Genomic DNA, 27,963 nt, shown 5'->3' on the forward strand with positions numbered 1-27,963 from the left:
GACTCCAGCTATCAGGAAGGGACGTCTCTGCCAAATAGCGAGTCACCATGACATGTACAATTGTTTTGCGAGCGCATTTGCGGCTTCAAAACACTTGCAGTTTACCACCTACTTCAAGTAGGTGGTAAACCACTCGCAAATGGTAAGGGGTTCCCAGGGGACCGCTTCCCTTTTGTGAGGTTGTGAAAAATATTTTTAAGAGCAGCCAGTGGTCCCAGGGACCAATGCCTGCCCTTAAAACAAGTATTTGCAATGCATTAGGTCTCGCATTGGTGAAACATTTAGCTAATGGCTAAAGGCAAGAAATACAACTACTCATCGCTGTAACCATGTGTAGTGGCTGAGTGGACTAATGCATCCACCACGCAAACCTGTGTTTCACCTCATGGCCACAGGTTCAAATATTCCTGCAGGTCAACTCCGTCTTTTATCCTCCCAAGGTTGATACAATGAGTGCCACTGAGTTGGGTAACAATAGGCACCTGTTGTTCTGCGACAAAATGCTCCAAGGAGTGAACGTGCACTTTACAAATACACATGTATTGATTGTAACTACTACTGGAGACGGGCACGTGACAACAACTCCAATGGAAAAACAGCACAAAAGCGACAAATGGACAACCTAGTCACTGCAACCAACACTAATCAGACACACTTGGAGTGGTGGACAAGCAATAGCAACAACCAGCTAATCCCACACCAAGTATGAAAATAATATTTTCCGTTTCGTGACCTGCCACCAGCAATCAACCACTCTCAATGCAAAATAATGCAGATGTTTTCCCCCAGCAAACAGTCAACTCAGTACCTAGCAGAAAAAAATCCCGGGCTTTTTTAAGAGCTGCACGATCCCACCATATGTGCCTGAGCTAGTCTCTACATTACAGTACGTCATTGTTGAATAATTTTATCTAGCCCAGGCAGGGGCTACCTAGTTGTGTTTACTGCTTCAGAAATTAAGACTGCTCATTTTACAAGAAGGAGCCTTTGTTACTGTGCCTCGGGCAAGAGGAAATGGGGTTACCAAATACAAGGTGGGGCTACCCACAGCAAGGAAGCTTTTTAAAGAGGGCTAGAGAGCCAGTTACAGAGAAGCATGTACAAGAGGCAGACACTTTCGAGTATGGTTATTTTCCTTGTGTCAATAGTAAGTAAGCCTCTCCACTGAAATATACTTCCGATAATTGCAAATAAATCGTTGCTCATAAATGTGAAATAGAGTAAGTGGTTTTACGCAGTGAAATAAAATCTGTATAAGAAATATCGGATAGGTATACATTGATAGCATCTATAAATATATACATGAATAGTAATTAGGGTAAATTATAAAACTGGTTTTGTATCTATTCTAACTGATGTAACGATGGCTTCGTCATGCTTTGCTCCACATTCACAGTGTGTTTTCCAATTAATTTTGCTGTGTTTTCCAATTAATTTTGCTAACTACAGGGAGGGAGTTTTCTGTCTAGTTCCTCTCTTAATGCCGGGCCCCGGGGGAAGCAGAGTCGCAGACTAGTCTTCCCCCGGGGTCATTCGCGCGAGGGTAGGACCAGGTAGGGTCAAGGGGTGGAGTTAGGGGGTGGGTATATGAGCGCAGGGGAGGAAGGCGACTTCCTCTTCCTGCGCTCGGCACCATCGGGAGGGTTTAGAAAAGGGGAGTGTGTGTAGAGTAGTGTAGGGCTAGGCCTGGGAAGAGTTTTTCGTGGTGTCAGCGGTTTCTGGGTGCGGCGGACATCGCGGTTATGGAGCGTGACGGAGGCGACGGTGCGGCGACCTCTGAGGAGGTGAGGCGGGCGTTGTTGGTTCTGGGGCGGGCCGGGAGGGAGGATCTTCTGCGGCCCGGGGTGCTGGGGGAGGCGTGGGTGGGCTATGAGAGGGTTCCGCGGGCGGCCTCGGCGGGGGTGGCGGCGGCGGTACTGGCGTGTCAGGAGGAGCCGCCGCTGCCGCCACCTCTGTGTCTCTCGGGTCTGCGGGGGAGGGGGCGGGGTGCGGGCCGAGCTAGCCAGGCGCGCGGAGGACGGCGCAGGAGCCTGCCTCCGCGTCTTCGTTTCCCTCAATTGTCGTTCCGGGCCCACGAGGCGGACGGGGGCGTGGCGTCGACGTTTGCCGCGGAGGTGCGGCCCCCGGTGATTGCGGCTGCGGCCGGGCGGGCCGGCGATGTGGAGGGTGGGGCGGGTGGGGGAGTGGGGGGGCCGGGGGACGAGCTCGTGGCGGCTGGGGGGGGCGAGGTGGCGGAGGTTGTGGTGGGGGTGGGGGCTGGGGGGCTGGGGCCCGCGGGCGAGGCGGTGGACGTTCTGGCTGGTGTAGAGGGAGTGGGGGGGGCTTTGGAAGCTGAGGGGCCCCTGGATTTGTCTCGGGGGGGGTCTCGGGCCTCGACCCCTGGTGTGTCGGCTGGCGGCGCGGGGCGGCCGGGAGGGGGGGTCCCCGAGGTTCCGCCCGGAGGGGTCGTGCCAGCGGTGGGGCTTGGTCAGCCTGCTTCGGGGATTTTGGAGGGGGGGTCTTTGGGTACCCGCCCCCCCCCACGGCTTCCGGGTTGGTGCGCGTGGACTTGGGAGGACAGGCTGCGGGAACAGCGCCTTTGGGCGCAAGCTGAGGAGGCACGGCGGGCAGAGCAGGAGAGGTGGGTGGGGGCGGTGTGGGAGGCCGAGGCGGAGGGGCCCCCGTCGGAGGAGGAGCGGTGGGCGGAGCAGGAGGAGCGGGGGAGGGCGGAGAGGGCGAGGGGGCGGGTGGGGGGGGCTGTCAGGGGTCCGCGGACGCAGGCAGGGACGGCCAGGACGGCTTTGAGGCCCGATGGTGCCGGGGCCCGCCCAGGTTTGAGCGACCTGGGGGGCGGGGGGGGGATCCAAGCCGGCGGCTGTCGGCAGAGTTAAGGGGAGTACGGTGGGGCGCAAGACGGCCCCTTACCGCCGTCAAGAAGCAGTAGGGCGGTCCGCGGCGGCCATCCCTCCAGCGCGGGAACGGGCAGTGGCAGCGGGGGGGAAGGGGTCACGCATGTCTGGTGAACTGAATGGCAAGGGTGTGAAGAGAGCGGCGAGAGAGGTGTTGTGGGTGCCTGGCGGTGTGGAGGCAGATGTGGAGTTGGATTATGAGGCAGAAAGTGATGAGCTGGAGGACGGGGAGGTGCGGGATGACTGTGACGAGACGGGCGCTGGCAAGGACAACAGAGAGGTTGGTGTGTTACAGGTCCCCCGGAGATCGGCAGACAAGGAGACGGTAGAGACGCGGCGGGCGACCCCCTCCGGAGGACGGCTCAGCGAGCGACAGCCGACTTTGACAGGTGAGCGGGTTTGGTGGTCGGTGTGGGACGGGGGTCCCAATGGGGGAAGAAAGAAGGCTTGTAGGTCAGTTGGGGTGGGAGACGGCTCTGTGCGGGAGGTGGTGGAGGCTCCCAAGGGTGGGCTCCCGAGTGAGGACAAAGCGGTGGGGGGCAAGGCGGTGGCGTCGGCGGGGGTGCAGACAGAGAAGGATGGGGGTAAGGAGGAGGCGTCGGGGAGTAAGCTCCCCAAAAAACTGCCCTACATGGGCCTGGCTATGCCGTTGGGGTCGCACTTGTCCGACAAAATAAAGGGGAAGATCTGGAAGCATGAGTACGTGGACGTATTTAAATTACTGCATAGGGAGGTGCAGGCCAAAGAGGGCTCCAAGGAGGAAGAGTGGGAGCTGACTAGGCGGCCGCGGGTGCCGGTGAATATGGAGAATTGGACCTCTGCCTTTCTCATTTACGCGAGTATCTATTGCGAGAAACATCCCGATAGGGCAATCGCGTTGCTGAAATACATGGATATCATCAGGAAGGCTCAGATGCAGTTTGGGGGTTTCGCGTGGTTGAGTTACGATGAGGAGTTCAGGGCGCGGGTCAGTGCGAACCCCGAGAAGCATTGGGGTGAGGTGGACCAGGAATTGTGGATGCAATGGATGGCGTCTATGCATTCATCCGCATCAACTCACACGGCGAGTGGTTTGCCGGTCTCGTATCGGTCTTTTCAGTCGCGTCCCGCCCATACTGGGGCGGGGGGGACCACAGCACCCACAGGTGGGGCCGGACAGTCTAGCAAGCCCGGCACTTACAATACCGGGGCCTGTTGGAGTTACAATAGGGGGTATTGTTCCAGGTACCCGTGCAAGTTCAAGCACGAGTGCTCTAAGTGCGGGGGGAAGCACCCCCTTACGCAATGCCTTACACTCACCACTCCTTCCGAACAATGGCGGAATGCCAAGGGGAAGGGGCAGACTGGACAGAAGGGCCCCTACACCGGTTAGGGTGGAGGAGATGGCCCCGTGGCTCTCCCTCTACCCGGACAGGGAGGCCGCCTTAAAGATTCAGTGGGGCTTTACGGATGGTTTTCGGGTCGGGTATCATGGTCCCAGATCACGGAGATGGGCCGACAACCTCAAGTCAGCGAAGGAATTGCCGGGGGTGGTGGCGGCTAAACTCTTGAAGGAGGTGGAGGAAGGGAGGATTGCGGGCCCCTTTTATGACTGGCCGATGGAGGATTTGATCGTTTCTCCACTGGGGGTGGTGCCCAAAAAGGAGGAGGGTGAGTTTCAGATGATTCATCACCTATCGTGGCCAGAGGGGCAGTCAGTGAACGACTTCATCGCGGAGGAGGATTCCCGGGTGCTGTATGCGTCGGTGGACGATGCGATCCGCCTTGTGCGGGTGTGTGGGCCGGGGGCGGAATTGGCAAAATGTGACGTGAAGTCGGCTTTCCGCTTGCTGCCTATACACCCGGCGGATTTTGCGCTCCTTGGGATGCAGTTCGGGGGGGCCATCTTCGTGGACAAAGTCTTGCCCATGGGGTGTGCGATTTCTAGCGCCTTGTTCGAGATGTTTAGCACCTTCCTGCAGTGGGCCTTCACGCAGCGAACTGGGCACCGGGATGTCACGCACTATCTGGATGATTTCCTCTTTCTGGGGAAGGCAGGTTCGGGGGACTGTGGCAGGGCTCTGTCAGGGTTCCAGGAGTTGGCGGAGGGATTTGGGGTTCCGTTGGCGCCCGAAAAGACGAGTGGGCCGGCTTGCGTTTTGACATTCTTGGGCATTGAGTTGGATTCCATACAATGGACAGCGAGGCTCCCGGCCGCGAAGGTAGAGGAAATTCAGGAGTGCCTCCAGTGGGCGATTGGTGAGAAACGGATTGCGCTGCGGGCGGTCCAGAGGCTGCTGGGGTTCTTGAACTTTGCGTGCCGGGTAGTCAGGGCGGGGCGGACGTTCTGCCGACGGCTCGGCATGGCCATGTCGGGGGCAGTGCTTCCACACCACAGGGTCAGGATCTCCATGGGAGTGAGGGCGGATCTGCGGACGTGGTTGCTGTTCTTGATGGATTTCAATGGGGTCTCATTGGACTTTGTGGAGGAAAACACGGTTTGGCAAATCCAAATTTACTCGGATGCAGCTGGGGCGGATGGCTTTGGCATTTTCTGGGACGGGAGGTGGTGTGCAGAGACCTGTCCGGAACACTGGAGGAAGCAGGGGAGGAGCATTGCCTTTTTGGAATTCTTTCCTTTGTTGGTGGCACTGGAAGTGTGGGGTTCTGAGTTTCAAAACAGGGCGGTGTTGTTCCATGTGGACAACATGACGGTGGTCGAGTTGGTCAACCGGCAGAGGGCAAGGGACCTGAGGGTGTTGCGCTTGTTGAGGAGTTTCATGCTGAAGTGTTTGCGGCTGAATGTGACTTTTCGAGCCAAGCATGTGCCAGGGGCGAATAATGACATTGCGGATGCTTTGTCTCGTTCGCAGTGGCAGCGATTCCGGCGACTGGCACCTGGAGCGGATCTGTGCAAGACGGGGCTGCCGGATGGCATTTGGGCCCTAGGGGAGTGAGGGTGGTTGACCTAGTGGAAAATTCTGTTGCTGTTACCACCAGGCGGACCTACAGACGGGCGTGGGCAGAGTTTGTCGCCTTTATGGGTTGGAGCGGGGTTTCTGAGGCCGGGGGACAGGTGGGGGTGGAGCGTGGAGTGTTACAGTTTGTGCTGCACTGTATGGATAAGGGGTTGTCGGCGGCAACCATTTCAGGAAAGCTGGCAGGGGTGTCCTTTTATTGCTGTCTGTTTTTTGGTTTTGACCCTACGAAAGGTGTGATTGTTAGTAGGGTGTTGCGGGGTTGGGGTAGGGAGCGGGTTGGGGGCTCTGTGCCGCGGGAGGCCATAACGTTTGAGGTGTTGGTTCGGTTGGTTGCGGCGTTGCCGCTCTGTTGCTATGATGAGTTTGAGGTTCGGGTTTTTCGCTTGTGCATGGTCTGGATGTTTTTTGGGGCATTCCGGGTGTCTGAGTTGCTGGGCACGCGGGCTGGGGAGGGGCGGAGGTATGAGGACGTCAGATTGGATGCGGGGCGCCTGGGGATTTGGCTCGGTCGGTCGAAGACAGACCAGTTGGGCCGGGGTAAGTGGGTTTGGCTGAATGAGAATCAGGGAGGGGGTGTGTGCCCGGTGGCTGAGTGGCAGGCTTTTGTGAGGGTGCGGCAGCTTGGGGTAGGGGAAATATTTTGTCACATGTCTGGGGCACGAGTGACGGCTGGCCAGTTGTTGGCGGTGTTGCGCATGGCGTTGGTGCGTGTGGGTTTGGAGCCGGCGGGTTTTGGAACTCACTCCTTCCGGATTGGGGCGGCGACAGCGGCTGCTCGGCTGGGGTGGTCCTGGGATAGGATCCGACAGATTGGGAGGTGGAGGTCAAGGTGTTGTGAGCGTTACGTGCGAAAGTGACAGGGCGGGGTGCTGGGTGTGGGGGGTTGGATGGAGCGGGGTTTGGCATTCTTGGTGCGTCTCTAACCTCTGTTTCTCTCTTAGGTTGCGTGGGAGGCCCTGGGGCCAAGACGGTCACATGGATCGTGGGGCATTCTTTTGTGCACTGGGCGTCGAAATATGCGGAGCAACAGGTGTACGGCCGTAACCTGGGACTCAGAGGACAACTTCACGAAGTGCACTGGTGGGGTAAAGGGGGAATGCGATGGGGGGCACTACTGCCCTGGCTCGCGAAGATGGTCCCACAGAAGGGTTGCCCGGATCTGTTGATTATACACTTGGGGGAAAATGACTTGGTTCGGCTGTCGGGTTTGGCGCTCTTACAGCTGATGCAGAGAGACTTGGAAGTACTTAAGCACAGACTGGCGGGGGCTTGCATTGCATGGACAGAGTTTGTTCCGAGGAGGATCTGGAGGGGAGCTGTTAAGCATGGGGCAATTGAGAAAGCGCGTCGAAAATTGAACAGAGCAATGCGCGTTTTTTGTGGGGAGAAGGACATCAAGGTGATCAGTCACCCGGGACTACGACTGGAGGAACCACTGCTATTTAGGGATGACGGGGTGCATCTGTCTCGATTGGGGAACGCCTATTATATGATGGAAATGAGGGATGTGGTCAGCAAGCTCTGGAATGAGGCAATCTGGTGTCGCAGGGATGTGTGAGGGGTCCTGGCCTAGGGGGTGGGGCAGGTACCCGCCCTACAGGGGGCTACCTGGTTGGCGGTACTTTGGAGGGGTGGGGGGAGTCATTAGCGGGCACACCCATCCCTCGGGGGGGGGAAGAGTGAACGAGGTGGGGGTATTGGAGGCGTGAGTGAAATGGCCGAGGAGAGCCGGGAGGATGCAAGGAGGTTTGTGGAATGGTGAGGAACGGAAGGGGCATGGAGTGGTACAAAAGGGGAGTGTGGAGTGGGTGAAAGGAGTGAAGGATGGTAGAGTGTTGGGGGAAAGTTTATTCATATAATGTTTTGGTATTGTTAATGTTGTGCAGCCTGGTCCTAATAAATGGCCTTTTACGCTAAAGACACGGTGTGGTCTGTTCATTGCGCGATGCCGGGCCCCGGGGGAAGCAGAGTCGCAGACTAGTCTTCCCCCGGGGTCATTCGCGCGAGGGTAGGACCAGGTAGGGTCAAGGGGTGGAGTTAGGGGGTGGGTATATGAGCGCAGGGGAGGAAGGCGACTTCCTCTTCCTGCGCTCGGCACCATCGGGAGGGTTTAGAAAAGGCCACCCACCCGCCCTGCAGTTGAGGGTTGGGTTTACAGGGTTGGCTACAGCGTGCCAGTTTAGGACAGGCTGCGGGGTGGCGGTACTTTGGAGGGGTGGGGGGAGTCATTAGCGGGCACACCCATCCCTCGGGGGGGGAAGAGTGAACGAGGTGGGGGTATTGGAGGCGTGCGTGAAATGGCCGAGGAGAGCCGGGAGGATGCAAGGAGGTTTGTGGAATGGTGAGGAACGGAAGGGGCATGGAGTGGTACAAAAGGGGAGTGTGGAGTGGGTGAAAGGAGTGAAGGATGGTAGAGTGTTGGGGGAAAGTTTATTCATATAATGTTTTGGTATTGTTAATGTTGTGCAGCCTGGTCCTAATAAATGGCCTTTTACGCTAAAGACACGGTGTGGTCTGTTCATTGCGCGATACACAAATGTACGGAGCACAAGTTGACGGTTCCACCAATCGATACGAGCCCAGGCCGGAATCGAAGTAAAGTAATACGTAGAAACCGTTAAATTTGTGGATTGGTGGGTACATGTTAAGCGAATCAAATTAGAGATTAATTCTTTCAGCCAATGAGTATAGGGTGGGTGGAGGAGGGGTGGAAATGGAAGCTTGCGAGTCAGTTTTCGCATTCGCCTTATAGTCTTATGTGGCTTTAAAACTGCAATAGATTCCCTCGAAAGTGGGATCACTTTGTGCTCGTTGGTATGTAACGTTTCTAAATTCAGGCGGTGACCTTACCGTTGGTAGGGGGGAGGGACAGGGGAGTGGAGGATGCTGACAGTGGAGGCTGGTCGCCTCCGTATGGGGAGGGGATGTGGTCCGTCGGCTAGACTGCCAACCTTGGTGCTGGAAACCTGGGTTCGAGCCTCGGGTCGCGTCCACATCCTGTTAATTCTGGGCAAATCACTTAATCTCCCCGTGCCTGAATATGTAATGTAAATACTCCAATACCTTCGGGTCGAGTTCACGCTATATAAAAGATGCAAAAAAAATAAAAATGTTCCTTCTCCGGCATGAAAATATTCAGGCTGTTTCGCTATACCCAAACATCTCTTTTACCTATTTTCGGAAGCCCGAGCATTCCCAGGGCGGCTGCTAATGAATTTCTGCTCCATCGGCTCAAGTGAAGAGAGGTCAGAGGAAATGGAAGCGCAGAGAGGGGAGATGTGGGGAGTGGAGCAAGGGAAGGGAGAGGGGACACCGAGCAGGAGAAACGGAAGAGCAAGGCTAAGAGTTGGGAGAAGGGGGAGAAAAGGAAAGCTGGGAGTGAAGCATAACAGAGATCGGGAGGGGGTTGTCAACACGACTGTCTAGGGGTCAGAGGGTAGAGTAAAGGGTACGAGTGAAGAGTGTGGAATGAGTTAGAGAGCAGACACGGCTTGAGGGGGTGGTGGAGAAAGGTATTGGAAACAAACGGCCGCCATTGCCCCGGCTGCTGCGAAGGTGGGCGTGGCCCGATGAATGTAAACAAAGCACGCCCTCGCTTGAGATAGGAGAAACTCAATAAAGAAAATAGAACAGGTCCCATGTAACAACCAAGTAAATGGGCCAGTAGCCATGGGAGGTTACAAATGACACTGAGCAGGTACTAACAAGCCTATTAACTAATCCGAAGGCAGCATTTAGGAAGGACAAAGACAAGCCAATGAAAAATATGGGCGGAGCTTCTCTCCCATACTGAACTACCCTAGATCATCCCCTGAGCAGTGCTTGCGCGCTGGCTCAGACTCGACCTAAAAATGAAACTGAGAAGTTTTTCTTTTTTAAATGCAGCCCGTTTTCCTTTAAGGAAAATGGGCTGCATTTAAAAAAAACAAAAAAGACTGCTTTATTTCAATCAATCAAAGTAGCTGTATTCGATTTAAACACGTAAATCCTAAAAGCACAATACATAAAAGGAAATAAAATAAATTACATATATTACTTGTCCATTAATTTACAAGAGTAAAAAGGCATTAAACACTTAGTTGGATTAAAAGCATTCATCGCTTCATAAAATTTAAGACCAATAATACATAAAAATAAGACCCGGTAAAATAGTGAGGGAACTAACAAGATAACATTGATTTTCTAGTTCTAATCACACCCTTCAAGTATTTCGCTTTGCAATCAATGTAAGTTTCTTCATCCAGAAGTTGAAAATTAAAAAAGGCTGGACAACATTGTCTAAGACCCATACTCTTCATTATTGGCAAAATCCATCTTTTCCGCAAAAACTCATAACATTTACAGAAGAACAGAGCATGTATATTGGACTTAGAGGAAATGTCATCACAAGGGCATAGGTCTAAAACTCTGGACCAATCATTCATGTTTGGAAATGTAATCATTCTGTAAAAATTACCCATGCGGAAGCGAGTTAACAACATCCTATCATAACTGCCCTTCACGCTTACAAAATAGGGTTGAATAACTAGGGTTGAATAACTATATTTGTTAAAAGCAGCTGATTCTCTCTAACAGACGGTTTAGTTATTTCTTGGGATAGTCTGTTATTGCCCAGGTACTTCATACAGGTGGTCTTCAAGACTTTCCTGGAGACTGTAGCAATGCTAGTTGGATTTAAAAAGTATTCTGGAGACCCCAGTTCAGCCACAAACCTTTTAACGTAATTAAGCCAAGGTATACATAACGCCTTAAGACAATCATTAATCACGATTTAGTTGTGTAGAGGGCTTGGACAAGATCTTATGCCATGATAATACCAGATGTATTTTGATTGTATCTGATATATACGGCATTCCAAGTTCTGAATGGCAATTATACGTGGCCGTACTGTGTGGGACCGCTAGAAGGTATCTTAAAAATACATTCTTTACTAACTGTAAAGATTGTACGTCCGCATAGCCCCAAATCCCGGCTCCATAGACAGCTGTTGAGATACATTTAGCATTATACATTTTTATCAATTCAAAAGTCGGTCTCTTACCCAACTTCCTGGCAAAATTTACCAAGGCGGACGGGGATTTGGCAAATAGTAATTCCCTCACTGGTATGGCATTTGCCCACGAACCGCTTTTTTCAAACACGATTCACAGGTATTAAAAGCAGTCCCAGACATGGTGGTCTGCTGATCCCAGCAGGCCACCATTCCTGGGAGTGCAAGCCATTCCTAATGGGGTCTCAAATTGTGCCTGCCTCATTAATATTGAGGCATGCAATTTGCGATCCCATTAGGAATTGCAAACAGTGTCTGAGACACTGTTCTACATCCCAATTTTCGAGTCGCAAATGCGAAGCAATTTGCGAGTCGCAAATTGGTGGGTCGTACATCTGGCCTCAAGTGAGCTACTTGCCCAGCTATTGATGATCTGAGCTGCTGTGGGGGGATCGAACTGTGAGCCCTGTGCTCTGGAGTCCAGCGATTTGGCCGCTGTGCCCCACCTCACCTCTTATGCGCACACCTACTGATCAACATGAGTGCCCTTTAATTTTTTTTATTTGCTAATCTTAGATGGAGAACATCATTTTCAGTAGTAAATAAAAAGGTACATTTTCATTTATGTAAAAGTGAATTTCTGAAACCAGAGCATGTGTGGAAGCAACAATGCAGTGTGTGTGAACCAACGGCAAGTGGGCCGTGGAGGATAATGAAATAAAAAAAGGCCTGGTGAGGGAAAAGGGAGTCAGTAGGAGTGCTATTAACGAAAACAACAGCACTCGACGGAAAGAAAACAACAGCACACGACGGAGAGAGCAAGTCTGGGGCAAAGGGGGTGGGTATTATTTGATTGTGAAAAAGGACCACTCCAACAAACTTGTGGATAGCAACATTTCTAGTGTTTGCGACCAGAATTCTAGATTCTCTTGAGGACATAGAGGCGATCATTATGCTTCTCTGTCTTTCATAGTTCAAAACATCAGCCAATCAAAACATTAGAAAAAACTTTGTGAACCACACGCCCAGTGAACCCTTCAAACCACCCCTAACCACAATTCATTAATCAGATACATTCCAATAGTTCCTTTTCAGGCTGGAGACCCCTAAATTTTCAAACAAAAAATGGCTTAATTTTGGCTGTCTACCGCCTGAAATTGCCTTTACTTCAATAGAAGGCAATGGGGGAGAAATACATTCGTTAAACACAAACGTAAGCAGGAAAGGTTTCCAAACTTACAGGGGGGCCGAGAGGAACTAAAGAGGGGAGTGCACCCTCCCGTGTTTATACACTGTTTTACCAAAAGTACTCCCCACTGTCAACTCGCAACTAAGTTGCTGAATGCATTTGAACAGTCCTAGAGCTCCAAGGTATTGAGGTCCCTACGTGAAGTCAGAAAAGACCACCACTATTGAGTGGGGAAGGAGGCAACTCCTTTTGTTTTATATTCCCTCACACACACTAGTGGTGTCATGCTTCATCATTGGGACACCTCGACGCCTAGAAGTCGAGGTGGGCTCGACCATATTTCAGGGAGCTCTTAAGAAGATGTTTTTTGGCTAGGGGGATAAAGATTAAAAGCCCGGCAGCAGATCCCAGTATCCCTTTTATTCTTGGACCTGCTGGGGGTAATAATAAAATAAAAGTTTAAGGGTCAATGGGGATATTATGGTCCTAAGACCCTATAGCCAACATGTTTCAGTCCTATTAAGCCCCATAAAGGGTGCTGGACTTTCTTCAGGGCGGAAATGAATGCCCCCTGGTATGGGTAGTGGAGGGTATTTCCTTACGCTACTGGTGATAAGGGCAACTAACGCTCCTTATTAATTTCCGTAGACTAATTAGTCTCACATGTCACTCCATCTATGTAGAGAAAGGAAAAGAAAAAAAGAAGAAGAGACCACACATTTTTATATATGGAGATCCAGGATTGTTCATCTCTACAGGCGTACGTCTCAACTTATTAATGGTGAAAAAAACTCCACCAGACATACAGAGGTGGCGGGTGAAAAAACACACTTAGTTTATCACACGCTCGTGTCTGTGTACTGCCCGTGTTGGTGGCGGCATTGCGCCGCATCCTATCACCATTTGCTCTTAGGTGTGTGTCTATCCATATTGATCCTACACCCGTGTCATTCCCACGTGGTCAAACACTACTGCTTTAAAAATAATCGCCGTGATTTGTTTAAAAAAAAACATGATCGCGTATCTGCATGCTCACCTTTCACGCTCATGCATACGTATATCCATTTTATACATTCATTCTTACCCCATTCTGGGAGGGGTATCGACTCCAAGTGGAGAACCAGCTTTTATGGGGTAGCCCTGTAGTCAGACACTGCGTGTTCATAGGCGTTTTATCATCACACCCACGAGATTCAAGTATCCCGAATCGTTGTCTCGTAGTTATGGAGGGGGGCCCCAACAAGATGCAAAAACACACACATAGAGAGACAAACACACGAAAATATAAACACAGAACAGTGTCCGTGAGAGTTGTGCTTAATGCTGGATCCCAAAAGGGGCCAGCTTGCTCCTCATACCTTATGTCCGTAGTAAAGTTCCAGCATTACTCACGCCAGCTCACCATATCCCTGCAATGTTTAAATTAAGAAATAAAATACGAAAAGACCGAGGCTTATCTGGTGAGCCAGCTCCAGCTGTGGTGGGAGTACAGCAGAGTATAGGCGGCCAGGAAGCTCAACAATCTATGCAAATGACTCCGGCTATCCTGATCCCAGTCAGTCCTGGTAGGGGGATTCTGGGAGATGTAGTTCAGGAAGGATTAGATCAAACATATACAGAGTTGGAGGAGGTGGTGCAACAGCCGATGCAGCAGCAGTATGACGAGGAAAGGCTACCCATCGTTAGCTCTATCGGGGTGGGTATCCTATCCGCGGTGGACAATTTAAAGTCTGGAATTACAGAGATGTTGAAAGAACCATCTGACCTACCAGATAAAGTCTCAACTACGGAGGATTTTTTCTCTCTATCTGATAGATCCTCGGCGGATAGTGCAGTACAGGACTGGTTGGAGGGGGCCAGCACGGGGGGAGAGGAGGAAATCCTCGAGGATTCCGTGGAGCTTCTGGGGCGACGTGATCAGGTTGCTAGAGGAGGGACTGGGATAGGCTCAGAAGCCTCTTCCACTTGGGATGAACAGAGCTTGCCTAACTTTGCTGGGACTGTCATATCGGGTGAGGGCGCTTCATCCGTACAAGGTCAATTAATTGAAAGAAATTCAGTGCCTGGAGAGATCACATTAACTACAATTTATGACCTAATTATGACTCATAGGGCAGAGACACAGGCCGGCTTAACTCGTACTCAGAACGCTTGTAAACATCTACAGAACGCTGTCAGAAGAGTCGCTAAGACATGCTCGGATGTTGCTATAAGGATGAGCGAGGCTGAGACAAGGATTTCCGCACTGGAGGATGAACTCGAAGTTCAGAAGAAAACTGTGGAGTCTCTTAAAGCATATAGGGACGATATCCATTGGAAAGTAATTGATCTTGAAAATAGGTCCAGACGTAATAACCTGAGAGTGCTTGGTGTGCCGGAGGGAAAGGAGGGATCTGACCCCTTAAAATTTGTGGTGGAGCTATTATCAGAAGCTTTCCCGGAGCTGGGACACTGGGAGTGGCAAAGGGAAGTTCAAAGGGCACACAGATTTCCATTTGCACAGAAGAAAGGGCAAGTGGCAGACTTCCCTAGGGCTATTCTGATTTCACTGAACAATTTCCGGGCGAGAGAAGAACTCTATGACCTAGCACGACCAAACAAACGGAGAAATGCCAAAGGGTGTGAATTCTTTGTCCGTCCGGATTTTTGCCAGTCCACAGTTGAGCAACGGTGGAAGTTCAGACAGCTTATTCCAATGTTCCAAGCCAAGGGGGCTCAGGTGTTCCTTCAAAACCCGGCTAAACTGAAGGTGGTCAAAGGTGGCCACAGTCAGTTTTTTACATCTGAAATCAAAGGAATATCTTCAGTCAATTTAAGTACTTTTCTAGGCCCTTATGTGTATAGATGTTTGATACTGCTTGTTCATTTAGGGGGGGCTATTGGACCCATTGGGTTTTGGGCTGTTTTTTTTTTTTTCTTCTCCTCTTCTCTTTTAAGGGTTTCGGGTCTTGTCACTTAATGAAGAGGAAAGAATTAATATGGAATCAATATGGTAGCAAGCTGACTAATGGATTTGGACAATCAGGGAGATGCACGGACCTATTAGTGAGTCTACAGGGTGGTATGTGTTGAAGTGTGATTTTTTCTCTTTCAGTATTATGTTTGTAAGGCTGCCGAGGTGGAAGCGTGGGCACCGAGCTTTACCATCACTAGGGAAGATTTTCCCAATGCTCTATGAGGGGGGTAAAGGGGGCAATGGGGGGTGGAGGGTTGGAAGTGTAGTGGGCGGGTCTGGGGTGGTTTGGGAGGGTGGGGCTGGGGCTGGGGAGGTATTGGTGGAGGGTGTAATAGACTCAGCGGGGAGTAAAGATTTCATTTTTATGTCAATTTGTTCCAGATAAAACGAGCAGGCATACAGTGCAAGATTAAAAAGACCGACTTAGGCTTCAAAGGATATCAGCTTAATACTGGGCTAACAAGTTGTTGATCTAAAATCACTTGTTGTGAGAAACTTTATCGTGCTAAATTTCTGAGACAAAACCTGGAAGTTGATAAAGACTTCGGATGAGGAAATTAATATGCTGTACTCTTAATATCTGTGGGTTGAACGATTTTAGGAAAAGACGGGTGTTGGCTGGAATTATATACTCATGTTCGTGGGACCTGCTATTTTTGCAGGAAACTCATATAGCATGGTCTAACAGGGCCTGGCTTAGCTCCCTTGGGCTAGAATTAGTAGCTTGTACATCCCAGTCAGTTAATATCAAAGGAGTCGCGGTACTTGCTAAGAAGGGATTGTTGGAGGTTAGGAAGCATAAAGTCGATAAGCTGGGACGCTGGGTTATGATAAGTTATCACAATGTGCTCAATATATGGGCCAAATTTAGAGGACCCAGATATTTTCCAGGTGATTAATACAGAACTTTCTTTATATTCACAACCTATGATAGTTTGTGGTGATTTAAATATCCATCTTCATTCACGGTTTAATTTAAGAACAGCTGAATTCTATATGGGAAGGAAGCCACGAGGGTTTAGGGGCTTGCAAGCGTTAGCTCAAGATCAAGGCTTATATGACGCTTGGGTGGAGCTTAATTCAGGCCAAGATGGCTATACATATTTTTCTGCCCCTCATGGAAAGATGGTACGGCTAGACTATTTTTTGGTCTCCGATGTTATTTTATCAAGGGCTTCTATTAAGACCCTTCCCAAAATCATATTGGATCATAATCCGGTGGTATTGGAGTTTGAGTGTACTGGTTTAACGTCTAGGACCACAAAATGGACTTTTGATAGAAGGCTTCTTCTTAATGAAGATTACTGTAATTGGATGAAGAAATGGATCCCTGAATTTATCCAGGCAAATATAGGGTCAGCCAGGACAGATGTTGTCTGGGACGCACTGAAGGCTGGGGTAAGAGGTGAGACAGTCAGATTTGTTGCTAGGAAGCGTAAAACTGAGCGTCCAAAGTCTATAAACGATTTAGCGGCCCTCTCTCAGCTGGAACAAAAACTAGTTCAAGAAATAAACAGTGGGGGTAGGGTTAAGGAGGTCCAGGCGGAAGTCGCTGCCTGTCGAGCGAAAATATATCCAGGCTATGCAGATGAGGCAGCTGCCAAGTATCAAGTATATAGGAATGAATGCTATGAATATGGAGAGAGGGTCGGGAGAGTTCTCGCTAATAGGCTACGCCAAAAAGAGGTCTATTCTAGGATAGCCAAGATTAAAGATATGGAGGGGAAACTTGTAGAGACACCTTCTCTGATCCAAGATTCTTTTAAAAAGTACTATGAAAGATTATATACGGCAGAGCCAGTTGCGAGACCCGAGAGTTATCTTGATGAAATGGCGTGTTTGGGGTTAGATGAGATGGATAAAGATGTATTGTCGGAAGGGGTCTCTTGGGAGGAGATTCAAACTGCTATGCTGTGGTTAGCTTCAGGGAAGGCGATTGGCCCAGATATGATCCCCTTAGAGTTTTATATTAAGTTTAGGAAGATTTTAGAGGGGATAATGACTTCAGTATTTCAAGGGGCGTTTGATGGGGCTCCCCCAGCTTCTTGGTCTCAAACAGTAATAGTAGTGTTCAAATAAAAGGGAAAGGATCCCTACGAGCTTTCCTCATACCGACCAATCTCTTTAATTAATGCTGATAATAAAATCTATTCGAAATGTTTGGCAAGGAGATTAGGGGGAGTCATTACCCCACTAGTGTCATTACAGCAACACGGGTTTATTGCCGGGAGGGGGACTACGGACCATGTTAGACGACTCATCTCCGTATTTGATTGGGCCCAGGCGATGGGCGTTCCTGTAGGGGTGGCCCTGTTGGATGCCGAAAAGGCATTCGACAGGGTCTCCTGGGAGTTTCTATGGGCAGTGATGAGGTGGAAGTCATTTCCTAATGGCTTCATACGGGCAATACAATCAATGTATTCCACCCCGGGCGCAATAGTACGGCTGGGGGGAGAGGAGTCACAGAGGTTTTTGGTTAACAGAGGCACCCGGCAGGGGTGCCCCTGTTCCCCACTTCTCTTTGCTTTATTTATAGACCCTCTTATCTCTAGACTAGAGACTGATATGGAAATAAGACCTGTAATGGCGCACGCATACTCAGCCAAAGTTCTTGCATATGCTGACGACCTGGCGGTTGTGTCTACAGATATGAATAAGGCACTGCAGAGAATTGAGGTTATTACTAAGAAGTTTGGAGCAGTGTCTGGGTATAAATTAAATTTAGGGAAGACACAAGTGTTACATTCAGTGTTCGGACTATCATCGGAGATGGAGGTAGTCACAGAGGCAATGTATTTAGGCATAATTATCTCACCTCAAATTCAAAATATTCCAAAGATTAACGTAGAACCGATGCTCGCATCCTCGAACAAAACCTTGGAACGACTGAATCAGTTGCACCTTTCTTTATATGGAAGGGGCAATGTTCTGAAAATGTCGATTTTTCCGAAGTTCTTATATTTGTTTCGGGCTATCCCAATTTTTTTTCCTAAATCTATATTTACTAAAATAGAACGAATGTGTTCACGATTTTTGTGGGGCTACCGCCGATCTAGAAGAGCAATTAAATTGCTTTATTTGTCAAGGGAACGGGGAGGCTTGGCTCTTCCAAATTTTTATTTATATTACTGTGCCACGCTACTTCAATTTATGGGAGTCCTGGTCTGTGGTAGGATGGCGGTTCTGGATCCCGCCTTCTCACCCTCAATATGTGAATGGTGTTTGGGCGAATCGGCGCAAGGGATACTCTTAAAAGTTTTGGAGCCAAGCTACTACAAAAAGACTAGGTTCAAAATTATCCAGGCAGCACACTCAGTTTGGAAGAGGCTACGTAAGCAGTTACATATCCCTAGTATTATATGCTATACCCCATTGGATTCGACTGCCATATTACCTGCTGTATTTCAGGACTCGATTATGCGGAGGTGGGCACAGCATGGCATTAAACTAATCGGGGACTTGGTGGAGCAGGGAGAGATGGTGTCTTTTTCAGCATTGCAAGGGAGATTTAGGGTTGGAAAGGCTGATTTTTAAAAATATTTACAGCTGAGAAGTTTCCTGCAGGGTGCAATTACGGGGGGTAGTTGCCAGGTCCGACAGATTCGAATTTTGGATTTAATGAAAGGGAATTGTAAAATAGGGCAAATATATACGGAACTTATGTTAACACAATCTGATGATATGGCTAGACAGGAAGCAATATGGGAGGAGAAACTGCTGGTAACTAACCTAGATTTACAGCTGGTAATGCAAATCGCTGGCTCTATTTTGCTCTCTGGTAGCCTTAAAAGTCAATCGTATATGGCTATGTTTAATTTGTACTATACACCTGCAAAGATTGCAAAATGGAAGGCGGGGAGGGAGGATAAATGCTCAAGATGTGGCCTTCATGCGGCAGATTCGATCCATATGTTCTTTTCATGTCCCGTACTTCAGCCACTCTTGCTGGACATCGAGCGTTTTATGTTGCAATCCTTGGGTATTTCGATATCTGTAACAGTAACTTTGGTTTTGTTTGGTATAGAATTTGGCACAGAGGTGGGTAGGCGAGCGGTACCTCATAGAGGTCTTAAGTTCATTTGTATGTCGGTTCTGAGGTTATGTATAACGTCTCAGTGGCTTGACTCGGAGCCCCCGTCCTTTGTTAACTGGAGGGCTAAGATTATTTCAATATATAATATGGAATCGGCATTGTATAAATTAAAAGGTATGTCAAAGAAAAAACTGGGGGCCTCGATATGGGAGCCGATAAGAAACTGGGTACAGTAATGCTGTCTAGTCCATCTGTATTACTGCTATATTGTTCTCTCTCTCTTCCTTTTTTTAAATCTTTTGTTTGTATTGTTTTTTGGAAACAATGTAATGTATCTTCGCTGAATTGATAAAATTAAAAATATAAAAAAAAAAAAAGGGAGAAGCTAATAGGAAAGCTAATGAACTATTGGAACAGATCAGCATTGACATTCAACAATTTTCCTCTTGTATTGACCAAGTGGAGCAGAGTCTCTGCCCTGTAAGATTCAAGCAGCAACCAGGAAGGGGTTGACACCACAATGCAAACGGAACTTGAAGAGCTTTTGTTGAAACCCGATGACTTTGAAAACAGATCAAGACGCTTGAATCTAAGATTTGTTGGAATCCCTGAGGATCGCCAGGCCGGACAGGAGTTGAAGTGTTAATTTCAAATTTGATCTTCAATAATGTACTCCATGATAAGGCAAATCAAGGAGTTGACGTAACCATTACTCAAGCACATAGGGTTCCAGCTGCTCGATAAGCCAATGCGAGGTATAAGCGCTAAAAGAATTAAAGAGCTAATTTTGTCCAGAGCAATTATGAATAAATCTTTCTCCACCTCCGATAACTTCTCATTCTGCATTTTTTCAGACCTGTCAATTTCAGCCATATGACCGCGTAAAGAGTTTGTGGGACTAATCAATTACTTTAAACACCCTAGTGCCCCAGCTGACATTTTGCAGCAATCCAAACTTAAGATTTTGTTTAAGGGTCGCATGCATGTTTTTCAATCCATTGAACAAGCTAGAAATTTGGTCTGCGTAAATCAAAAAGGAGGCACAAGGTGGAGAGCTAAGAAGCAGTCTTGCTTGAAAAAGCGTATTGTAAGAGGTGGATTATTGTCAGAATAAAACTCAAATATCAGCTACCTAATTTAGTCCGTTTCTATGGCCCTATTGAGGACTGTTAGAAATGGTGGTCTCTCGGTTTGCCCCTTTGTCCAAGTAGGGACCCTTTTTCCTAGTTAGGGTAAGTGGGATACACTTCTAAAATAACCCCTGCTCACCACCTTGGTAGCTTGGCACAAGCCGACTGGCTTATCTCAGAGACAGTGTGTAAAGCATTTGTGAACACATACAGTAATACAGTGACAACACTACAAATGGACACCACACCAGTTTAGAAAAAATAAGTAATCTTTATCTAAACCAAAACAAGACCAAAACGACAAAAATCCACAATACAATTATAACAAGCATTGGCATAGCCAATAGGTCTCGCTTTTGGGACCTTTATAAGTATTTAGTTATGCAGCACAATATCTTTGGTGCGACAACATCAACTGTTGCATGGCTAAACACTTATAAGGTCCCAAAGACGAGACCTATTGGCTATGCCAATGCTTGTTTTATTTGTCGTATTTATTAATGCACATACTGCACCACCTTCACACTCGGTTAATTAATATCAACTCGAGCTTGCTGCTCAATTGCATTGAAGTTACTTAGCCGTGCAAACGAGGGTTGTATGCGGATGGAGGTTAGCCCTTCGGTAGGGGGTGGGCACAAACACATACGTACTGAATTGGCAAGGTAAGTGTTAGGAATTCCACAAGAAGTGGGCGGGAAGGAAGCATCGAGCACCAAAATGTGGGCGCAACTGCAAATCTGCGTTTTATGGGGTGAGAAAATTAAGGGATGGGGCAATCCGCTCCCGGTGACTTTCACACCTTGGAATAACAAATAATGCAGCAACAGTGCATGTTATGGGGTGAGTAAACAACGCACATGCCCTCGTCAAAGCGCCCCAGAGCCTCGTCAGAGGAAGTAAGCGATACATGACGATCTAGGATGATGTGCGTGTTCTTGCAGCCGCACAGCAGGGATTGCGTTGGAATCCGTGCTGTAATCTTGGACTTCGGAGATGGATGCGGCGTGCAGCGATTTTTTTTTTAAGCTGCTGGCAGGCACTGCATCGGTTTCCTCGGCGATGCGTCGGAAACGGGTACAGATGCGTCGCGTTTCTCGTTGTTGCGTTGGTTTTTTCAGCTCCCAGCAGCCAGACCAACCTTCAGAGGCCCAGAACAGCTACAGGCACATCTTGGCAGATCAGAACTCTCAGCAAGGAATTTCACGGGAGCCGGGGGTGAAGTCTTTGTGTCCCTGAGACTTCAGAACAGTAGGCAAGCTCTTCTTTAAGCCCTTGGAGATCTTCCTCAAGCAGGGGACACAACACACAGCAAAGTCCTCTTCACTTTCCTTGGCAGAAAGTAGCCACTGCAGTCCAACCCCAGACAGCAAACAGCACAGGGCCAGTATTGCTCCTCAGTTTCTCCAGCTTTTTTCCTTGGCAAAGGTTCCTCGTAATTTCCATAAGTGTTCTTTGAAGTCTTTTCTATCCCTGAGGCTTCCAACAGGAGGCAAGCTCTACTTCAAGCCCTTGGAGATCTTCCTCAAGCAGGGGACACAGTAAAGTCCTTTTTTCTTTCCTTGGCAGAAAGTAGCCACTGCAGGCCAACCCCAGACAGCAAACAGCACAGGGGCAGTATTCCTCCTCCGGTTCTCCAGTTCTTCTCCTTGGCAAAGGTCCTTCTTGATTTCCCAGAAGTGATCTAAAAGTATGGGCCCCTCTTTTCATCATCCAAAATTCTTTGTTCTCTGTGGCAGAGAAGCTCTTTGTCCAGCCAAAACCAGTTCTGTCTTCTCTGGTGCAGCTTCCTGGCAGGAGGTGGAGACAGCATTGTCTAAGGCATACCAGGCCCGTTCAGGCGTGAAAGAAATCTCCTCAACCTACTCGGAATGCAGACCAGGTCTATTCAGCCCGGCCCTGACTCACACTGGAAAGGCAGGACACACCTCAGCCCCCAAGTAGCTGTCTGAACAGAATGGACATGCCCTGCCCCTGTCACTACAAAGTCAGATAGTCAATACACAACCTAGCAGAGGCACCCAGGATGGTTAGGCAGGAAAATACCTATTTTCTAAAAGTGGTATTTTCAAACCCAGAATGTAAAAATCACCCTCACTAAAGGATGCATCTTAACATTCTGAGCTCAGGCATATCAAACTTTTTTTTCCTATCTTGTTCCCATGGACAGTAATGCTCATAAGATGTTATGAGCAAACTCCCTATTCTATCCTATGAGACAGATAGCCTTACAATAGTTAAAAAATGAAATTGGCAGTATTTCACTATCAGGACATGCCACACATCAGGGCATGTCACATACAATGCACCCTGCCCACAGGGATACCTTGGGCCTACCTTAGTGGTGACTTAAATGTGAGAAAAGGGAAGGTTAAGGCCTGGCAAGTGGGTGCACTTGCCTAGTCGACATTTTATTTGCAAAGTTTTATATAGCGCTGGCTAGACCCGGAGGTATCAGAGCGCTTTACATGAGTGAGAATCGGCTAGTGACAGGTTACATAATTACATCAATTACAGGAGCCAGGTATAGACATAGGAGAAAAAACATGAGATTACACAATAATATGAGTTATTAGCGCGTAGCATAGCCAAGACATACTTCTTGTGGGGAATGAAATGTAGAGGGATAATGGTAAACAGGGTTAAGGGGTGCAGATTGAGTCAGGCAGACTGGCAAAGGGGAAAAGTACTTCAGGGGGAACAAAGTGGTCAAAGTGAGAGACAGACAAAACCGACCTGAGTATCGGTAAAAGTATAAGAAGGGAGGGGTGTGGGAGACTGTTAGAAATGAGGGGGCTCTGGTTGGCGCAGGTAAGTACCAGCGACAAGCAGGGACCCTTTACTTCTAGTCAGGGCGAAGGATGACTCTTTAGAATAGCCCCTGCTCACCATCTAGGTGCGTGGCGCGAGCAATCAAGGCTAAACTTCAGGGCGTACACAGTTAATACATTGCATGCACCACAAACTGACACCAGGCGGGTTTTATATAAAAATAAGGCTTTTATATATATATATATATCTTTTATGCAGACTTATTACACGACCCAGTAACGTTTGAAAGGTTGGGCCACGATATTTAATACTACGTAAAGTTCTTTAGTGCGGGGCAACAAGGTGAACTGTGGGTCTTGGCGCGCTTCGCGCTGGTGAGGCGACCTGGTGGAACGTGTAGGACGACAGGGAAAACAAACGTTGCAGACCCTGGATCCGATGCAAGCTCGCGGTCGAGTTTGTGTGTCACAGTACCTTGTTTCTTTTTAAAGGCGGGTGCGGGGCGTCCAGCGGCTCTTCAGAAGGGCGAGGCGGCGTCCGGGGCTCCCAAGCTTTACGGGGAGATCTGGTCCTTCAGGCTTACAGGGGGAGTGGTGTGGGCAGGTGAGCAGAACGGGGCAGCCGGGTACGTTTTCCACGTCGGGGCCGTCCGAGGCTTTTGAAGTGCTCACAGCGCAGATTCCGGCGGGAGGGGTGAAGGTGCACAGCGGGCCTCCAGCTGTCGAGGTGACGGGGGCAGCCCAGCACGGCGTAGAGAGAGCGGCTCGGGTCGAGCGAGGCTCTTCTCAAGGCAGGGGCGGCCAAGCAGCCTGGTCACGGCCCAATGAGGGGCTGAAGAGCACCAGAGTCACGGCTCCGGCGAGGGAAGGAACACCACAGTCCAGCAGTAGGCGGGCGAAGGTCAGGATGAGCCCAATGGTCCTGGGGCTCAGTTCAGGGGGCAAGCTCGCTTCCAGGCCCTTGGAGATTGTTTTGAAAGCACAAGGTTTTTGAAATAAAAATGGAGCAAGTCTTAGTAAAGGGTTCTTCTTCTCTCCTTTGGCAGCAAGGTCACCACTGCAGGCCAGTCCCCCAGGATAGGGACAGTCTTCCTCCGTACAGCTTTCCTGGTGCCTCCTCCTCAGGCAGAGATTCTTCTTGGTTCAAAGCAGATCTGATTTCTTAGGAGCAGGGCTCCTTCTTTTAGACACCATTTCTTTTGTTCTTCCAGGCCAGGGGGCCTGCGCCTGGTTCAGTCCGGATCTGGAGCACTTTGTTGACAGGACTCTGGCTTCTCCGTTCAGGGTGCAGGACAGAGACATCAGCCGCTCCGCAGGGGGTAGAGCCAGCATTGTGGTGGCAGAGCACAGCCCTATTCAGAGTCAAGGTGTACTCCTCTCACCCATCCTGGTGTAATCTCTCTATTCACCACCTGTCAGCCAGTCTGTCTCCTGGAATTCCCCAGCCCTGCCCCTCACTGAAACCAGACAGCACATACACACTCAAGCACAGGCGGACTGAAATAGTTAGGCAAGTAAATACTAACTTTCTAAAAGTAGCATTTACAAACACAGGATATTAAAATAAACTTTGCTGAAAGAAGTATTTTATTATTCTGAGTTCAGGCATACTAAACTTGACTTTCTACCATGCTCACTGAGTCTGTTGGGATTATAGGATGTAACAATCTTAACAGCCCATTCTGGCCTATGAGAACAGGGTAGCCTTACAATAGTGAAAAACGAAAATGGCTGTAATTCACTATTAGGACATGCCACACACAGCAGGGCTTGTCATACCTTATGCTACAATGCACCCTGCCCTTGGGCCTACCATAGGGGTGACTAACATGAAGTTAAGGGAAGGTTTACGGACTGGCAACTGGGTGCACTTGCCAGTCAGCATGTCAGTACCAGACTGCACGCAGGTTCTGCAATGGCAGACCTAGACGCATTTTACCAGGCCGCTTCTGTGGGTGGCACAACCAGTGCTGCAAGCCCACCAGCGGCATTTGTATTTACACGCCCTGGCACTCCTGGTGCACTTTACTGGGGTCTGATAGTAAACCAAATAAGCCAATCATGGAATCCAACCAACATATACATTTTACTATGGGGAGAGCATATGCACTTTAGCACTGAACAGCAGTGGTAAAGTGCCCAGAGTCATAAAACAGCCCACAACAGGTCAGAAAAATGCAGGAGGAAGGCAAAAAGTTTAGGGATGACCCTGCAAAAAGGGCCAAGTCCAACAGAGACCAATGGGGGCAGGGGGATGGACTAGAAGAAAAGGTAAATCAGGCGAACAAGGAGCATTCCAGCGGAAAAGAGGATAGGTTGAAACAACCAAGAGGAAGGACCTGCAGAAGCCGATAGCATTTCCCCCGAATGGCGGGATATACAAAATCAAACAAAAAACAATAAAGGTAGCTGACTCCACGGTTCCACGAAGGGCTGGAAAAGGGGAGGCAGTCAAAGAGTCACGGAGGGAGGAGGCGTGAGAGGGAAAAGAAATACAACAGGGAGACAAGGAAAACAATGTCCGACTAGGTAGGTGACGGTCGAGGGGGTCAACCGGAGCCAGACTCCTCTATAGCTATATAGGACTGCTCCACTGGGCATCGGCCAAGATTGCTCGGGCTCCGTGGTAAGTACAGACAGTTATGGTTTCCACCCAAGGGGCATCGTTATAGTTCCATCAAGAGCACCGGTCCCGGTGTTAATGGGGAGCGCCGTCCGTCTCGTCCTCCAGCTTGCCCCCAGGTCAAGAGTGGTGAGAGGAGAAATGGAAGGGACATTTCCAAAGTCTGAAGATCTTCCCCATTTCCAGCAGCAGTAGTGAGTGTTGGGCATTTGTGCAGGATCCCAGTGGTAAGGGGACCACTCCCAATCCTCTGAGTGTTTTCTTCCTTGCCGCTGTGGTCACTCTCGGAGAGGTCCCTGTAGCCCCAGAGAACAAATGCGGGATCCCTTGACAACAAGGGGAGAAATGAGTGCTTTTGTGGAAGACCCACTCGTGGCGGCCATCTTAAGGACAGTCAGGCCGGTATGAATGTCCCTCACTGCTGTAGGGGGTATTGACTGCACCGGCCTGTCCTTAGTGTTCCCGGCGGTTCCCAGGTAATCTCTATTCCCAGCACAATGTGACAGGAAGCCGGGGGCTCCAGAGTCAGTCATTTGCCCTCCCCACTCTGATGATAGAACGCCTGTGCAGTCAAGAGGGTATGGCGCAGGGCCCTGAATCCTGGATGGTGCCGCGATCAGCGTTAGGTCAACCGCCACATCCGAGGCTCATGCTGGGCCCAGTGGGTATCCACAAAGCACCCTGCAATCTCCCTGGCCGCAGCTGTCCCCCTAGGGCCCTGCACGCACTCACCATGCCCGCCTCGAAGGGGCCGGTCAGTTTCGGTGTCGCTCGGGGCGTCTCCGACGCAGCCAGGACCGGAGCCACGACGATTTCTCAGGCTTCAGCAGCACAGTCAGGTGCAGATCGCCCCCGAAGCTCAGCGGGGTTTGCACTGTCCGGTCGTTTTGGGGGCCAGATCCGGTTACAGGGCTAATCCAGCGAGGATGCATTTGCTCTCAACCTGGCTGGCATTGAGCTAATTATCTGCCGGCGCCATTTTGCACATCAGGTCCCGAAGTTAACAGGGGCCAATATCAAGTTTAATCATCCAATTTACGCAGCGATTTTCGGCTCTATCGCAGTCACAGAATTAGCATTTTTAAATGGGGTTTATTTTGATTAAATTGCCGTTTTGTGCTGTAGTGCTCGGAGTCTTCACGGAGCTTTAGCTCCAAGCGGCCTTTGCGGTCGCCGACTCCTCCACCTAGTAGTAGATCTGATAGTACCAAACTGCGCACAGATACCGCAGTGGCAGTTCTGAGTCACATTTACAGGCTGCTTATGTGAATGGCACAATCAGTGCTGCAGGCCCACTAGCAGCATTTGATTTACAGGCCCTGGGCACACACAGTGCACTGTACTAGGGACTGACTTGTAAATCAAATATGCCCATCATGGAATTTCCAATCTATAACAACAATTTACAGGGAACACTTGCACTTTGGCACTAAATAGCAGTGGCAAAGTGCCCAAAGCATCTAGACCAGCAAAAACGAAGTCCACACACAGCAAAATAACAGGAGGCAAAGGCAAAAATACAGGGACAACCCACGCCAATGATGCCAGGTCTGACCAGGACAATATTGCCTCTTTTAAAGGTCTATATGAGAGTCTTCTCTCATCCTCTGGTCTCTTGGTAATAGGGGGCGATTTTAACATTTTGCAGGATGCAAGGTTGGATTCTTCTCGTGGGAAAAATCTCAGAACAAAGGAAGGCTTTCAGTTTTCTGACTAAAGTGACGAAGGACCTAGTGTTAGTTGACACCAGGCGGCTGGACCATCTACAAACACACAAATTCACCTGCTCTTCAAAAAGGTTTAAATCGGGATAGATTCAAATCTATTTTAAGATGATTCAGTTTCCACCATAGAAGTAAATGTTGTTCTCGGTCAGCCAGAATGACCGCACTGGACACTCGACAAGTCACTACTAAATGACACAGGATGGGTCACAGTGATGCGATTCAACATAGATGATTTTTTACTAAGGAATGAGGGATCGGCCCATACATTTTCAGTTTGGGAGGCATGCAAGGCATATATCCGAGGTGAAGCAATCTCCTTTAAAGCCCAAGTATCCAAATTAGGGAAGGAAACAGTTCAAGCACTGCAACTTGATCTGGAACAAGCAGCTTGAGATCAACTGGCAGGCTTCTCTCATCAGGCCTTAGATTAATAAAGGCTAGGCATACATTGAAAGATCATTTTGCAGTACACACACTAATCAATCAGAACTCAAGCTTCCAGCATCATTATGAAGAGAGTGAACAAGCTGGCCGATTCTTGGCATGGTCTGTCAAGAAAAGGCGCAATAATGCTATTATTAAATTAATTTCAATTAGGATAGGGGCAGGATGGTTGACTTAACGGATGATATTGATAGGGTTTGTAAGGCATTACACTAGTTTGTATGCATTTACTTCTATTACCTCTTCAGATGC

General features: G+C 49.2%; 1 protein-coding gene and 1 pseudogene across 2 annotated transcripts in view; both read left to right on the forward strand.

The window, feature by feature from the left end:
* Positions 1-27,963, forward strand: part of LOC146871794 (5' exonuclease Apollo-like) — a 199,476-nt pseudogene that overhangs the window by 6,272 nt on the left and 165,241 nt on the right. The gene's annotated exons all lie outside the window — the stretch shown is intronic.
* On the forward strand, positions 2,862-7,462 carry LOC146871795 (uncharacterized). Its single transcript, XM_085651425.1, has 2 exons — positions 2,862-3,277; positions 6,790-7,462. The coding sequence occupies exons 1-2, from the start codon at positions 2,992-2,994 to the stop codon at positions 7,404-7,406; spliced, it is 903 nt and encodes a 300-aa protein (XP_085507551.1). The 5' UTR covers positions 2,862-2,991; the 3' UTR covers positions 7,407-7,462.

This window comes from Triturus cristatus, chromosome 1_1, assembly GCF_964204655.1.
Source record: "Triturus cristatus chromosome 1_1, aTriCri1.1, whole genome shotgun sequence".
Lineage (NCBI taxonomy): Eukaryota > Metazoa > Chordata > Amphibia > Caudata > Salamandridae > Triturus > Triturus cristatus.

What these genes read in the sequence shown, in the direction of transcription:
- LOC146871795 (XM_085651425.1), top strand. Translation starts at nt 2,992, where the DNA reads ATGTCTGGTGAACTGAATGGCAAGGGTGTGAAGAGAGCGGCGAGAGAG. An exon ending in GCGACAGCCGACTTTGACAG is followed by an intron (nt 3,278 to 6,789) that starts GTGAGCGGGTTT and finishes TTTCTCTCTTAG; the next exon opens with GTTGCGTGGGAGGCCCTGGG.